This window comes from Terrapene carolina, unplaced genomic scaffold, assembly GCF_002925995.2.
Source record: "Terrapene carolina triunguis isolate 2854851 unplaced genomic scaffold, T_m_triunguis-2.0 Scaffold111, whole genome shotgun sequence".
Classification (NCBI taxonomy): domain Eukaryota; kingdom Metazoa; phylum Chordata; order Testudines; family Emydidae; genus Terrapene; species Terrapene triunguis.
In genome coordinates this window covers 296,340-312,884 of record NW_020664462.1, presented here as the reverse complement: position 1 = coordinate 312,884, position 16,545 = coordinate 296,340, and the positions used below count along the sequence as shown (strand labels likewise).

Sequence of the window (16,545 nt, the reverse complement as noted above, 5' to 3'; positions counted from 1 at the left end):
AGCGCGACCCCCACGCTCTGACCCTCCCCGTCACCCGTAGAGAACTAACCCCCGCCAAGCAAACGCTGCGCAACCAGCGCGCGCGCGCGCTCTCTCGCTCTTTGCAGACACCCGAAGCTGGCGCCAAACTTGGGCCCACCAATCAGAAGCGCTCTCCCCGCGCCTCGGCCCGCCCACTTCTCTGAGCGACAGCAAATCCGGTGAGTGAAAGAGAGCGCTCGCTGTGTACGACCAATCACAAACAGACTCTTTTCCTTTCTCCCCCCCCCACCACATTGAACGTCAGAGACACTGACCAGTAGAATGCGACCCTTCCCTGCAGACGGCCAATCACCAAGTCTCCTCACTTTACCCTGCCCTAGTCTCTAAGTCAAAGGCCAATAGAATGCTGAGCAATCAAAACAGGCTTGGGCGTTTCTCCGCCTACTCAGCAGTTCTGACCAATCGAATAGAAGAGTCGGCAAGAGGGACGACCAATTGAAACCAGCCGAATCTTCTTTCTTCCCGCCCCCTGGATTGTTTGACAGGAGATTCGACTACTAGAATTGCAGATAGACCCGTTGGGCGCTGGCGGGTTTTTTCGTTGACACTCGTATATAAGGGGCGTGATCAAGGGGTTAGCAACCGCGCTCTGCGCGCCTGGCCCCGCCCCATTGGCACTACAAGTTCCAGCATGCAACGCACCAGCTTGAGCTGCTCGGCCGGTTGGCTCAAGATGGAGCGTTGCATGCTGGGTCTTGTAGTCTCCAGTAACCTCACATCAGCACCTCAGTAGACGCCATCACTGAGGGCATCATTGGGAGGGGAATGGGGCTGCAAGAGGGGATCATGGGGTATAACCACCAGAAGGCAATGGGGCTGCACAGGCATCACTTGGGAGCATCATCTGAAAGCCATGAGGCTGCATAGGCATCACTGAGGCCAGAACCTGACCCCCAGAACCTCTCTGGTGAAGCTGCCCAGGGTGGGAAAGAACCAGCTTGACCCTCAGATCCCAGGTGGAGGTCACAGGCCCGGCAAGGACAAAGCAGATCTTTCACCTTGTAATCTGAGCACCTGTGACGCTGAAATCAACGAGGCACAAACAGGGAAACACCCCACCGCCCTGATGATGTTTTTACAGGGCAACTTTTCTGACTGTTTTTGGGAGCAACGTTCCCAAATCTCATGATTTTAGCACAAGTGGTGCTGGAACAATTTTTATAGTGGGGGTTCTGAAGGCGGAAACCATGTATTTGGGTTGTTGTTATTACTACTTCAAGACAGGAAGTTGTAGGCTATAAGACTAACCTGCTTGCTTTTATATATATATATATATAGGGCTACCATAGGTCCAGATTTCCCTGGACATGTCCGGCTTTTCGATCTATAAATAGCTGTCCGGGGGGGATTTCTAAAAATCTAAAAATGTCCGGGATTTCCCCCGGTCGGCTATAAATAGATCGAAAAGCGGCGGCCAAGCGCCGCTCGGCAGCCAAAGCCCCTTCCCGGCTCCCTCCATCCCCTGCAGCCTTAGCACGCCGTCCGGCCCGGCAGCTGTCTTCCCCCTCCTCTGAATCAGATGTTCGCGGGAAGCCTGAAAAGAAGCAGGGGCAGGCGGGCAGCAGCAGGTAAGCTGGGGCGAGGGGGGGACGATGCGAGGAGGAGGGCTCCAGGGAGGCGCGGTGTGGCTCCCTCCGGCCCCGGCCAGCCCCAGTGGCTCCAGCCCGGCTCGGGCCCTGGGGCACCGGCCGAGCGCGCCGGCCCAGCGGCGCCAGCCGAGCACCCCCAGCCTGGCCCCAGCAGCTCCAGCCCCGGCCCCAGCGGCTCCGGCCCCGGCTCGGGCCCCAGGGCGGCAGCCCCAGTTCCGGCCGAGCGCGCCGGCCCCGGCCCCAGCGGCTCCAGCCCAGCTCGGGCCCCAATTGTTTCTGGAATTGTGGCTTTAGTGTGTGCGTGTCCGTCCCTGTGTGTCTGTCCAGTTGGTTCTCTTTTGCATCCATGACTGAGAAATCCAAGACCTGAACCACTGTCTTTCGATACCTGGACAAACAGGACTTATTTTCCACCTAATGGGCTAAATGACTGGGGTCATGAAGAGCCAGGTGCCTTACACTGCACAGTCCATCATGGCCCAGGTTCTAACTAGGCTGGGAAAGCCCATGACTTTCTTGGATGTCTATGTACCTAAGCAGGGGGCAAACAAATGCCAAAAATCGCCCTATCAATGATCATCAGCGTGGGCTGTCTGATTCCTGTCATGCTCTCATTCCAGTCTTACTATGGTGACCACAATCACTCTGTACAGTAAGTGGTGTACAGTACAATAAGTGGTGTGATTTTTTAAAATGTCCCATGATAAAGTCTCACTGCTCTCAGAATTTCTAGAGCAGTGGTTCTCAACCAGGGGTACATGTACCCCTGGGGGTATGCAGAGATCTTCCCAGGAGTACATCAAGTCATAGATATTTGCCTAGTTTTACAACATAAAAAGCACTAGCAAAGTCAGTACAAACTAAAATTTCATACAGACAATGACTTGTTTATACTGCTATATACACTATACTCTGAAATGTAAGTACAATATTTATATTCCAATTGATTTATTTTATAATTATATGGTAAAAATGAGAACATCAGCAATTTTTCAGTAATAATGTCCTGTGACACTTTTGTATTTTTAGGTCTTATTTTGTAAGCAAGTAGTTTTTAAGTGAGGTGAAACTGGAGGGTAGGCCAGACAAATCCGACTCCCGAAAGGGGTACGGTGGTCTGGAAAGGTTGAGAGCCCCCGTTCTAGAGCATAAAGCCTGAGCCTGCAAGGTGCTGAGCCTCCTCAATGACTTCCTTGTGACCCAAGAGCTACAATTACCGACATCAGCCACTAGATGGCACTTTCAAACAAAATACACAAAGTAAACACAGTTGCCAATTTTCCCACGGTAAATAGGCCCCCCGACTTTCACAATAAGCCAGAAATCAAGCTAATCCCATTTCAAAACAAGGCCAAAACAAGCCAATCCCTAAGAACCCCAACACTCTATGTGACTAGTTCCCCCCAGCGTGCAGCCTGGGACTGTGGTGGACCTGCTGTGCACCCCTGACTCTCTCCCCCCTTGCCCCTCTTGCCCCTTGCCCCTGCTTGCCCCCCCTTGCCCCTGCTTGCCGGAAGCCGATTAAAAAAAAAAAGAAGCAACAAGCTACAACAAGCAACAAGCCAAAAACTAGCCAACAAGAAACTCACAAGCCAATTAAAGCCCAATTTCTGCGTTTTTTTCCACGGGTTTGGCATGTCTGTGAAATGAAATACAGAAAAGCTTCTCCAGTCGGGATAGTTAATCCACCTCCCCGAGAGGCGGTAGCTATGTCGGCAGGAGAATTCTCTGGTGTAGCGCTGTGTACACTGGGGGTTAGGTTGGTATAACTACGTTGCTCAGGAGAAAGGATTTTTCACACCCTGGAGGGATGTAGTTACACCGAGGTAAGTTTCTAGTATAGACCTTGAGATATACAGCCTCAGCCCTTTGCAGATGGCACAGGCCCATGTCACTGATGACCAAGCTGATGGGGAACTGAATGAAAGTAGCTTGATTTGTTCAAAGCATTTTCAATCTCAAAGGGCTGACAGACGAGCTCCAGATGCACAGTTCGATTTTTTTTTTTTTACTATAGCTACAAACCAGTTGAAAAGCATAAGCAGAGAAGGAGAGAGGGAGGTCTACAATAATATTGGGTATGCACTGGGGGCCTGTGAAAGGAACCAGATTAGCAACCCTAGAAACTGACAATCTGTGTGTATAGCACAGGCAGCAGCACTGCCAACTTCCCCTCATCCCCGCCCTGCTGACATGCTTCAGTCCTGCTCCTGAGGGGACCACATCTTGGATTGAAAGGCTAATTACATCTCTGTGCCTCATGGAGTCTTTCTAATCTATTGCAGGTACTTATCTGGCCTCCCATCACTGTCATCTTAGCACTTCATAATCTTTAACATGTTTATCCTCATAACTCCCCCGGGGAAGTAGGGAAGTACCATTAGGCCTGTTTTACAGATGGGGCACTGAGTGACTTGCCCAAAAGGAAATCTGTAGCAGAGCAGAGTACTGAACTCAGGTCTCCAGTTTGCATCTTAACCACTAGACTCTCCTTCCTCTAGTCCTTTGCCTTTAGAGCCAACTCTGATGGAAGTTGGTCCACTGATACTTGGCCCATCAACTCATTTTGCATAGGCCACCAAACAGCCATCAGCGGGTGACATTACTGATGCAGTCGTGATTCAAGCCAGTGACATGGAGGCTGAAGAGTACCATGTCCATTATCAGTTCCCTGAGACACCCAGGCTCCCAACAGAATGAGCTTTACATACAATATTGGTGTCATCTTTGCAGTAGCCAAAAATTTCCCCCCATAATTAATTTACTAAACCACCTTAGTCTCATGTGACTCTTATTCCTTCTCCCCCGATGGATGTAGAGAGACACTCTGGGGATGGAGCATCTTGTGGCAGCTATTTCACTGTTCTCTAACTCAGCGGTTCTTAACCTTTTTCTTTCTGAGGCCCCCTCAACATGCTAGAAAAACTCCACGGCCCACCTAGGCCACAACAACTGGTTTTCTCATATAAAAGCCAGGGCCAGCATTAGGGGGTAGCAAGCAGAGCAACTGCCTGGTGCCCCATGCCTCAGGGGCCCCTGCTCAGCCTTTGGCTTCAGCTCCAGGTGGCGGGGCTCAGACCCCCAGGCTTCAGCCCCATGCAGTGCGGCTTCGGCTTTCTGACCTGGGCCCCAGCGAGTCTAATGTTGACCATGCTTAGAGGACCCCCTAAAACCTGCTCGCGGCCCCGCAGGGAGCCCTGGTTGAGAACCACTGCTCTAACTGAAACTGCAAGGAGAATGTGAACTCACTCTCAGACATTTTGAAGGTACCCATTGCCAATATAGCTAAGGGCAGATCTACACTTAAAACCCTTCATCGGCACAGCTGGACCGATGCAGCTGCACCACTGTAGCACTTACGTGAAGACGCTCCTATGCCGACATCAGAGCTTCTCCCGTTGGTGTAGTTACTCCACTTCCGCAAGAGGCGGTAGTTATGTTGATGGGCGACGCTCTCCCGCTGACATAGTGCTGTCTACTCGCGGGTTAGGTCAGTATGATTACGTTGCTCAGAGGTGTGGATTTTTCACACCCCTGAGTGACGTAGTTATACCGATATAAGTCTGTAGTGTAGACCTGGCCTAAGTGCCTATGGGAGTTAGGGAAGATGTAATTACTCCAACTGAAAGTTTGCCATGACACCACTGCTGGCACCCATACACCTGCAAACCATGCCAACGGATCTTTAATGACCACCGTTAATCAGGACCTCACTTTATCCAAAGGACAGCACCCGCTGGGCCATTGCTTCAGTACTGTCCCCAAGGAGGGAGTACCACCTGCTGAATCATTATGTAAGGATCCATGGGACTAGAACCTGGGACAGCTGATGTTCCCACATCACCACTGGGAGGTCATGCAGCATTATATCCAAGAAGCGCTGTGCAGATTAGGTGCAGCAGGAAGTACTGCCCAAAAGGACCACAGCAACAGCACCCTGTGGCCTTCTGATTGGCCCATGCTCACTATTTAACCCTGGGGAGTGCCCCAGGAAGTTGTCTGGGCAACCATGCAGACTTCTGGATTGCTGTGACTCTTGACCTGACCTCGCTTGCTGATCTCCATTTTCTGCCCCTAACCATTCTGATTCCAGTCTAGTAACTATCTCTGATCTCTGACTCCGGCCTGACTCTTACCTATTGAGCCCGGCTCTAGTGATTACTCTGATCACTGATCATCACCTCATGGCTGTTCTTGATTTGTGGAAACCAGCCCAGCTGCGACTGTTAGGCCAAACCACCTACACCCTCGTCCCTTCCACACTATTCAAAATGACCATTTAGGAAGTCAGAATTAAAACAGGCTTGAATAAGTCTGGATGGAGTGCAATCCAGACTAGAAAATTCACACCAACAATTACTTACCCTTTTTTTTGTTTAAATCCACCATTCCTGTTCATTGAAGTACCACTGACTTAGCACACCTTACTTTAACTCCTTCCATGCAAAGAAAAAATACTGGGCTTGTGCCCTTTTGATTGTGCATCTTTATGATGTATATAGTGGGCCAGCAAAGTTTTCTTCTACATCAGAAAATGTAGGTCTTTACCCTGGGAGACTCTATGGCTGACTGGAGAACTACAAGATTTATGATACTAAAGAAAGGAAAGGAAAGGAAAGGAAAGGAAAGATAATTAATTCAGAAGGGAAGGGATTTTTATTCACTCCCTTTAGAACTCTGTTAATTTTTTGTTTTTCTTAACCTTTTTTTTTTAGAAAAACCATTGTTGCAGGTAACTTGCCCAACGTCTCAAATAGATGTAAAACATGAAGGCTCAGAACCCACAGAGTGCCCTAGAAACAGGATTTGCAACCGCCTCGCAGTAGGAATTAAGTTTGTCTCTCTCTTGTAACAGGCTGCAGCAATTCTAGGGACAAAATGGCTGCTGTCACTGCAAAAAGGCAGAGCTCTTAGGCCAGGCTCCCACTTGGAAGGCTTTGCTGGCGTAAGAATACCGGTGTCTTATACCAGCAAAGCGCTCCTAGTATGGACAGCTTATACTGGCAAAACTGTGCTTTGGTTGGCATAGATGACTGTAGCCCTTCCAAGCAACATAACCTATAGTTAAAGCTAAGATTAGGTCACGGAAGTCACAGAATCCGTGACATTTTCTGTTTCCACCGTGGGATGCCGGGGCTGGAACTGTCAGCTAGCACGGGCCCCTGCAGCTTTCAGCTGCTACAGGGGGCCACTGGAGCTCTCAGCTGCCACAGGGGGTGGGGGCCATGCAGCTTTCACCACTGGGGGGACCCCAGAGCTGTCAGCCGCAGTGGCGGTGGGTGCTGGACCTCCATCCCTCCTCTCCTGCAGCAGGGCTCCGGCTCAGTCCCATGTTGTCACAGTTATTTTTAATGAAAGTCAGGGACAGGTCACGGGATTCTGTACATTTTTATTTATTGCCCAAGACCTGTCCCTGTCTTTTACTAAAAATAACCGTGACAACATCTTAGCCTTACCTATAGTGGTAAAAGTGCACATTTGAAAGTATAGCTGCATTTACACTAGGGGCTTTTGCCAGCACAGCTATGTGGGTCACAAAGTACACCTCATCACACCCCGGACTGACATAAGTGTGCTAGCAGAGTGAAGCTATGAAGTTTGTGGTGAAAACCTGGCAGAGACACTTAAAGGGGCAGTAGAGAACATCCAGTAGACACCACAGTTTTATGGCAATACACAAAGGAGATGATCCAGCCCAAGGCTATGGGTAACGAGTGCAGATGAACTTACTGCAATGAGAAATACAAGCAGATCATTTCCAACTGTTTGATTAGTTAGCGCTATTTTAATGAATCCTCTCTTTCTCCAGCTGCAGCCAAGTGTGCAGGAGTTCTCATGTGAGAGCCACTGTAAGAAACTTGATACCATCAGGGGCACATCTGGATGCATGATTCTGGGGACCAGAGCCAAAAGTAAGGGAAGATTTTCTCATTGAAAGAGGCAGAGAAATTGAAGATTTGGGCCATGTTCTCTGCGTTGTAAAAGGTCACTTGCCCCTCTTCGTAGTCCAAGTGAACTCGAATCTTCCTGGGCTCCTCGTCAAGTGAGAGAGGGGTCGGGGGGAAAGTGAGAGCTGCGTATTGACGATCCCAGCCCAGACGTACAGCCCAAATCCCTTCCATCTGAAGCGTTGATGGCCTGTTTCTCTCCACAGACTCTCTGGCAGCCCCCACAGCCCAGCCATCCCCATCTCCGACCTCCAGCTCCCAATAGTGTCTCCCTGTTGTGAATCCCTCAGAGCCCAGGACACAGGGGCTCGACATGAACCTCTTGGGATTGGCAGGCACATCCAGCCGCCCCGCTCCGAGTCTCACGCTTTTCCCATCCTCTGACAGGATGAGGTGGGGATTTGCTGTTTCCGGATCCAGAGTCACGTTGACTAGAGAATGATGCAGACAGAGAGAGAGACACACACACAATCAGAGAGAGGCAGAACCCATTACTAGGTCAGCTCTGGAGCAAATCGGTGAATCTCCTTCCTCCAGAATTAAATGGAGTGGGGAAGGCAGGAGGAATATTCATGGTCTAAGCCAAGAACAGGAAAGACTCCTTCCACGGGAGCTAAATCAGGAATAAAAACATGGGCGGCGTGTGACTCATGCATTTGGGGAGGCTAGGGTGTGAGTGCTGGAAATGGGAGGGGCCACCGAAGCCCAGACCATGGCCCCGCCCCCTGCTCCACCCCAAGGTCAGTCCCTGCTCAGCCTCCTCCCCGAGGCCCCACCAACACTCCACCTCCCTTTGCCCCAGGCCCCGCTCCCACTTGGCCCCCTCCCCCGAGATCCCTGCCTGCTCCTGCCTCTTCGCCCCCTCCCCTGAGGCCTCCCCTGCCTGCTGAGGAGCGGCGGGGGGGGGGCCTCGGGAAAGGGGGCGGAGAGGCACAATTGGCGGGGCCTCGTGGGAAGAGGTGGAGCGAGGGCGGGACCTCAGGAGGAAGAGGCGGGGCAAGGGCAGGAAGAGAAGCAGTGTGGGTGGGGCAACAGGGGAAGAGGACAAGCGGGAGTGGAGCCTCGGGGCGGAGCACGAGTGGGGTTATGGCCCAGGCGCCCTTTCGGCGGTGGTGGTGCTCCAAAGACGGCAGGCCACCTCCAGAGGGAGGTGCACTGAATCCTGTTTGGGGAGGCTTAGCCTCCCCTGGCCTCTTATATCTGCCACCCATAAATAAAACCACATGGATGAAATCCTGGACCCACTGAAACTAATGGGAGTTTTGCCATTGACTTCAGCAGAGCTAGGATTTAACCCCATGAATGCAATTGGGTTTAACTTCAGCTGATCGTACGTTGGACCATTTCCAGTCCACTTTGGATTCTACTTGTTACCCCATATCCCGGATGCACGTGGGACTCATCTCAATTTCTGTTTCAACCCTGGCATGGCAGTGGAAGAGACACAGGTGCAGTGAGTTCCCCAGTGACTTTCTGGGCTATGCTTTTCTGGAGAGAAGCACCATTTCCTTGACCAGCATGGACAGGGATTTTTATAAGCAGGGATATGCCTGTATCCCTGGCTTTTTTGGGGTGGTAATGGAGGGAGATGTTCAAAATCCCAACCTAGATCTAAATTCTGGGGCTGTCTCCTGTTGCTGTCATGGCCTTAACCAAACCTCTGGTTCCAAACATTTTTGAATTTAAAGGTGTTGCATATCCAGATCAGGCCTATTTCTAACTGGGCTAGTATACACCTCTACATAGACTCTATGGGGTATGTAGATCCTTATCTACTCTGGTTTAGGAGAAGATGGTAGAACATCATGTTTAAAAAACACTGTTGCTGCTACAGCGGTTTCAGTTCTACTGTGGACAGGGCCTAAATACTAAGGAGTCAGCAAAGGCAACAGTTCTTAGGATTACAAAAAAAGGTCTGTTCTTAACTTGGGTTAGCTAACTGCGTGAGCTCATGGGTTACAATAGCAGTGAACTTGTACCTCAGGTTAGCAGCTTGCGCTAAAGCCCACAGGTATAGAGGAGCCAGGGCTTACAGTCAGGCTTAATAAAACTCAGCTGCCGCTAACTCCAAGGTAGTTTCTATAAAGTAGTGACCACCTTCTCATTGGGCTGCCATCACTTGGCCATCTTATGTGTATATAGTCCAGCCCTTTCACCTCAGTCCTATTTCGTACTTTTCATTACACTTACAGTTCCTCAGCCCCTCCTTTTAAACCACCACTCCAGCAACAACTAACACAGTCACAGGATGGCACCTGCATGTCTTCAGGGGTTCATACAGCTGTTGGAGACAATCTCTTCTAATGGTGAAAACCTCTCTTTGGTTTCAGTTGCCTCTTCTCCCAGAAAATCCAGAGGGAGCAGAGATGGTCTGAACCAAAATTGTGGATCAGAGCACCCTTCAACTTTGTGTACATTATGAATCTGGATCCCAATCCAAAAGTGCCTGTGAAGATATGTGAGCTGTTTCTTTAAGAGCCCAGTTCAACAAATTGCTTAAGAAGGTGCGTAACTTCAACCACCTACCTAGTCCTGTTAAAGCTACATGTGTTTAATACCTTGCTGAATCTGAGCCAGAAGGGAGAAGCAGAGAGGGACGGTGTAGCTTTAGAGCTTATACTGTTCTGAATAACATTCCCTGTTCAGTGTTAGAAGCCAGTAACTTTCTGGGATTCTTTACCATTGTCACTGGACAATGCTGGGCATGTATTTCTATAACAGGCCTAATCACGACCCAGATCTGAGCTCTTGCCTGTTCGCTGTGTTCTAAATCCACATCCAGACATTGTGGCCTACGCCCATCTCTGCAATGGAGAAGTAAGTACCATTCTAGCGCCTCATTTTAGAAAACCTTCGCCTCTTATTTGTTCCCAGCAGTGACAGAAACGTACCTTTTTCTTTATCCAGCTGAGCTCGCAGATTCTCTAGATGAAGAAAAAGGAGACAGGGATGAGATCTCATGCACACCAGTTCTCATAGCCCTATTCCAGATGTGCTGTCAGCACCAAATCCTGAGTATAAAGCGGTTTGAATTTGTGCAAAATGTCACAATCTCACACCGATCTGGCCTCCCGTCATCATATCCAACAACGGCATTGCACACCCTTCAGCCCTGTCAACAGGAGGGACAAACTCACCCCAGCACACCGGGTTCTCTAACTTTCCAGAGATATGCAAAGGGGCACATGCCATGACCCTACCTGGGGCCACCTGTGGGGCCACCCCAGAGATTCATGGATTTGCAGGACTGAGCCAGATTTTGGAACTTCGCTACATGGTGCCTGGCGTGATGCCATCACCCATGGTCACTCTGGCTGGTGCAACAATCCCTAGTAGGCTATGTGTGTGTGTGTGTGTGCAGGGCCGGCTTTAGGCCAATTCCACCAATTCCCCCGAATCGGGCCCCGCGCCTAAGAGGGCCCTGCGCCCAGTGGCAGGGCCGCCGGGGGGTAGGGGGGAAGAAGTGGCCGAGAATCCCTTCCCTGGCTAGAGGCTCCTTTTTAATTTTTACTCACCCGGCAGTGCTCTGGGTCTTCGGCGGCACTTCGGTGGCAGATCCTTCAGGCGCCGAAGACCCGGAGCGAGTGAAGGACCCATCGCCAAAGACTAGGAGCGCCGCCCGGTGAGTACAAGCCCCACGTGTTTTTTTGCGTGGTTTTTTTTTTTAGTCATCCCTGACGGGGCCCCGTCGAAACTATTCGAATCGGGCCCCGCGCTTCCTAAAGCCGGCCCTGTGTGTGTGTGTGTATGTCTTTTCCTGCTGGTCTTTGTAGCACTGTGGTAGTAGCATGATTGTCTCTAGTTAGAGGGGACGGAAGCCAAAATTTGGAACAACCCTCCTCCCACCACCCCCAAGTACACCCCATGGCTCCCTTCCTCCCAGCTCCCACCGAGTGCTCTGTTATATCACCTCCCAAAATTGTGGATACCCCTCTCTGCCCCTTCATGTACAGCAAACACATTCAATTCCCAGAACCCTTTGCACTGGCTGCAGTGAGACTTCACAGAACTCAGGAGCGGACGGAAACTCATAGGTGCCAACAAGGCATGACAGAGTAGAACCAAGGGCAGACACACTTCTGCACGAGGAATCAGCTGGCAGAGTTTTTGTAGCTGAAGATGGTTCAGGAGTGGTGAGGAAGAAAGCTAAGGTCCAGTGAGAGACGTGGCGGGGACCCATAAATGACAAAAAACAGATGAGAAAGAGTGAGATGGGGGAGGGGGACAGAGGCAAAAGAGCAACAACGTAAGGGGCACCATGAACCAGAGAATGGGGTAGAAGAGAGACACAATGGGTCCCTGGGGAGACAGGACTGGCGATATCACCCACAAGGTCACTTTGTTTTACCTTTGAACATGGCCAGCACCCCCATTACAAGGTGATTATTTTCAGAGAAGTCACTGACTCTCTTCTTCAGCACGGGAGAAACGGGTTCTGGAGTTGGGACCTTCACACACTCGCACCTAGGAAAACACACATATCCTGAGGTCTGGTCTACACCTAAAACTTAGGTCAACCTATCTTCATCACTCAGGGCTGTGAAAAATTTCACGCCCTGTGCAATGCAGTTAGGTTGACCTATCCCCCACTGTGGATGCAGCGAGATTGATGGAAGAATTCTTCCGTTAACCTCGCTACCGCCTCGTGAGGGGCTGAATTTACTACAGTGATGGAAACCCTCTTCCGTTGCTTTAGTCAGCGTCTATGCTCCAGAGGTGCTGCTGCAGCACTTGTAGTGTAGAGACACCCTGAGAGCATTCACCCAGCTGTCTAATCCCAAACTCTCCATCCGCCCAGAAAGAATAAGGACCTCAGCCTGCTGAGCCCCATCAACACCCTAACAGGGACAAGTTCATCTAATCCGCATGGCAATTATAGAAATAGGAAGGGCAGCAATTATACTGGTTAGCAAGTACAAATGAGAACCTTACTACCCCCCTTTGAACTATTATTGTTATTCAGATTACAGAGGTGTCCAGATAAAATCAGGGCCCCTTTGGGTTGGAAGCAGCACAAACTCACAGCAAGAGAGAATCCCTTTCCTGAAGGGTTTAGAGTCTAACTAGACAAAAGCACAGGGAGGGGAAGTGACTGCTCAAGGTCACCCAGAAGGTCAGGAGCAGAGCTAGGACTAGAACTCGGCTCTCCCAATGCCTGGTTTAGTGCTCTGTCCACTGGGGAGTTAACACCTCATTTTACACAAGGAGAAAGAAAGGTACTTAGAGGCTGAAAGCCTGATTTTTCAGAGCAGCCACAACTCTCACTGACTTCAACTGGCTGTAGGGGACTTGCCTGACACCGCTCTGTCTCACCAAATGCAGAGGAGCCATTTAGTATTATTTCAAAAATGTAAAACAAAACCAAAAAAAAGTGGAGTTTTTATCAAAGTACCATTCCCCTGGCAACCAAAACTCAGCCCCTTTGTACGAGTGACAGATATATTAAATACAAAACATCCCACAGCTGCTGCATGCTGGGAAGCTGGGTCTTCAGGACTGTTTCCAAGACTTTTCTGAGCACACTATGGTGGGAGGGAGAGCGGGAATGAGCCTAGAAGGTACCTGCTCAAGGTGCTGCCAACGTCCTAGAAGGGAAAGAAAACAGATGCTCAGTTCACGTGCCACAAGAAAGGAGGGTCGAATGCGGCTCCCCGCTATACCAGGGCAAGTCAATGGGGCTATGTTGGTGAATCCAGCCCAGCATGTTTTCTGCTAGGGGGATGAATCTGTGTTTGCAGTTTGAGTCCCATCTGCAGGTCTCCACAATGGGGAACATTAGATTTCTGGTAACTTAGGCCCCCATCCTACAGTTGACTCCACGTGGGCAGATGTCTGCCCATCAGTGGGGCTCTATGAAGGCGAAGGGGTCTGCCTGCATGAGTTTCACTGCAGGATCGGCACCAAAGTCAGAAGTAAAAGGGAGGCTTTATTTGATTCCCAAGGATGGCTCCCTCATCTGCTCATCTCCATAGCCCCTCTTTCCCTGCCTCTTCCCACCTCACCAAGATAAGACTCCTCCAACCGTTCCAGCCCCTTGCGGCAAGTGCTGTAGGACCACCCACCTCTTCCCCCGCCTCATACATCAAGAGGCACAGAAGCCTTGCGCTCCCCTCTCTTCCAGTCATGACACCGTTGATGCCACCTCCCTGCATGCAGCCCCTCTGGGCCCCTTCCCAATTCTTCTCCAGTCAGCCTCAGATATCGAAGTGCTCGGTTTCCCTGGTCTGGTTGGAAGTGAAGGCCAGGGGACTTCCTCTAAGGATGGGATTGGTTCCTCCTACAAGTCCTGACCTGACCCATCTCCCAGCAGCCAGAAATCTTCCCTTCATGCCTGCCTACCTAGCGACCTACTGGCTTTCTCTGAACCCAGGAAATGAGCCAGTTCCCAGGTGACATCCCAGGTGGGAATTAAATAGTTAAACGTTAACCCTTTGGACACCAGGTACTTTCTGAAGCCCCAGAGACTGTTTGGAGTTTCTCCTCATGGGTAATTTTTCTCCATTTCTATGCAAGATCATTCAGAGGAAGAGACGCTGCCTCTGTTTACATATAATCCAGAGATGCACTGACACCGTATAGTTCAGTGTTTCAGCCTTACAGTCAATATTTCAGTTATACTGTGAGCTCCGAGTCCTGGACTCCAGTATCCCAGAGCTCAGGAGTCTTTCCTCTTTGCACAGGGTCACAGGGTATGTACAGTGCAGCCTCACCTTAAGGAATTCTGTCGCCGGCTGGGAACATTTCCTTTGTATCTCGCTGATCAGTTCGTTGAGTAGTAACGTTTTCTCTGACACTTTGGTGACATATTCATTCCGCCTCTTTAAAATCTCCTCATCTAGCACTTCCAGCTGCGCCAGAAGAAGGCACTGTTGTTCACTCAGAAACTCATGCAACTGCTCAAATTCCAACAGAATCTTCCGTCTCTCCGATTCTGTCTGTCTCTGCAGGGAACAGATATAAAGAGGGGAGGGGCATGTCGGTATTACAGGTGGAATCTTTTCACTCTCCATAAATCCTTGTGTGTGTGGATGTGGCAGGTGAGACAGAGTTGGGGGTTGGAAGACTAAACCTTACAGTGAGAACGAAGGACAAAAGGGTCTAGGAGATTGAGAAGTGGAGTAAATCATAACTGAGCCAGTGGAGAAGACAGCAGGAAGAGTGGTAGAGAAGCCACTGGAGATGACAAGAGGACCTGGTGCGTGTTGTTGAAGGAGATGAGGTGGTGGCAGGACAGAAGAAATGGAGCTGAGAGGTTAGGGAGGAAGCAGTGTTTAGAGAAGACAAGGTCAAGTGAGTGGCCATTTTGTCAAAAAGGAGATCCAAAATAGGGATGAAGGTCAAAGGAGAAGAGGAGGGGGAGGCTAAGAGGTTGGGCTGGACATCAGTATGGAAGCTGAAGTCCCCAAGGGTGAGGGTGGGGATTGTGAAGAGAGGAAGAGCCAGGACTCAAAGTCAAAGAAGGTGGCCAGGGAGGCATTGGGGGTGGGGGCAGTGGTTGTCAGTAGAGGAGGCCACCATCAGGGAAAGTGTCTATTGAAGCCGTGTCAGAAGGGACATCTGATTTTATGTGGGTGCCAGGAGATGAAGAGGTCATGGCAAACCGACCTTTTTGGAGTGAGCCTTCCAGGGAGAGCAAGAGAAGGAAAAGAGGGAGGTTGTGAATGGGGGCTGAGATTGAAAGAGAGGATCCAGAAGGACAGAGGTGGTGATGGGGATGGGGGTGGAGGTGGGAGGCGGGGAGTGTGGGGATGGAGGGAGGACCTGGGTTAGGGCAGATGTCACCAGGGGCAAGGCAGAAGCAGTGGAGAGGAGATGTAGATTTGTGGGGGGAAGGGGAGGAAGGAGGGCAGAGAGGATAAAGGAGAACTAGCAGTAGCAGTTGAAAGTTGAGGTTAAAAGGGATATGGAGACAGTGGGAGAGGAGGGAGGGAATAACAGATACATTAGTAGAAGATCAAGATCAGTTGGGAAGTGATCCGCTAACCAGAACGAGAATACAGCTGTAACCAATACTGTTTGCAATGAATAGTTCTGCCAGCTCTATGGGCCCCAGACAGAGGGGCATGTTACTCACGAGGGGGTGTAGTCTGCACTGTCTGCTCATGCAACAGCCAAGTGCAAACCATGCCCGAATTACTGCCATGTTACTAAGGCCGTGTCTATATGGCGAGTTAGTGCACGGCAAGCTCAGGTGTAAATCTACCAGCCTGCTGTGCGTTAACTGGCCCTGTGACCCTGCCCGATAGTTCCCTAGTGAACTGTTTGAAACTGCAGGGTAGTGGCGGTGTTGTCAATGGCATGGTGCGAACCCACTTGTCATGCGAACAGCCGGTGGGTGCTCTAGTACTGCTGCGATGAGGCCCATATAAACAGGTAGGTAGATAGGTAGGTAGATACCAGCAGTTCGTCGCTTTTCTCTTCTCCATACGGTTCAAATTCTTCTCTCTCTTTTTGTAAGAAACACAAATTGCTCTGAAGTTTTTCCTGGAAAGAAATATGGATTTGGTGATTTCCATGTTTTATTTTACACAGTATACAGCAGTATTATGTGTGGTTACGTCAGCTCTACACATTTGCAAAGCTCCCTTATGGAGTGACAGTAGCAGCTCGATAGTTAAGGCCAGCTCCCTGTTATAAATCCAGTTTTCAAGCCCTCCTCTAACGTCCCCCAAAAGAAGCCAAACAACTCAAAGAGTTTTAAAGTTATCGTGACTGAAACTTTAGTTTATTTGTTGAAAAAAATCCTAACTTTTTGGCCAATAATATTTCTAAAATGTTTTGATATGGGAACCCCAAAGATGTTCTGTGGATCTTACCGAGAAGTGCCTTCTGCTATGTGGGCGCTGAGTTAGCGGGGAGGGGTTTGAAAAGACATAAACACTTGTTTTTACAAAAAAAACCAGGAGTACTTGTGGCACCTTAGAGACTAACAAATTTATTTGAGCATAAGCTTTCGTGGGCTACAG

The 16,545-nt window shown here is 50.1% G+C and overlaps 1 protein-coding gene across 1 annotated transcript in view; it reads right to left on the bottom strand.

Moving 5' to 3' along the window:
- Positions 1 to 7,388: 7,388 nt before the first annotated feature.
- Positions 7,389 to 16,545, bottom strand: part of LOC112108326 (E3 ubiquitin-protein ligase TRIM39-like) — a 14,577-nt gene continuing 5,420 nt past the window's right edge. Inside the window, exons 2-7 of the mRNA XM_026652105.2 lie at positions 15,977 to 16,089; positions 14,290 to 14,520; positions 13,142 to 13,164; positions 11,928 to 12,043; positions 10,471 to 10,503; positions 7,389 to 8,010 (exon numbers count right to left, since the gene is read on the bottom strand). Of these exons, the coding sequence (XP_026507890.2) occupies positions 7,499 to 8,010; positions 10,471 to 10,503; positions 11,928 to 12,043; positions 13,142 to 13,164; positions 14,290 to 14,520; positions 15,977 to 16,089 (1,028 nt within the window). The 3' untranslated portion in view covers positions 7,389 to 7,498. The remainder of the gene's footprint in view (positions 8,011 to 10,470; positions 10,504 to 11,927; positions 12,044 to 13,141; positions 13,165 to 14,289; positions 14,521 to 15,976; positions 16,090 to 16,545) is intronic.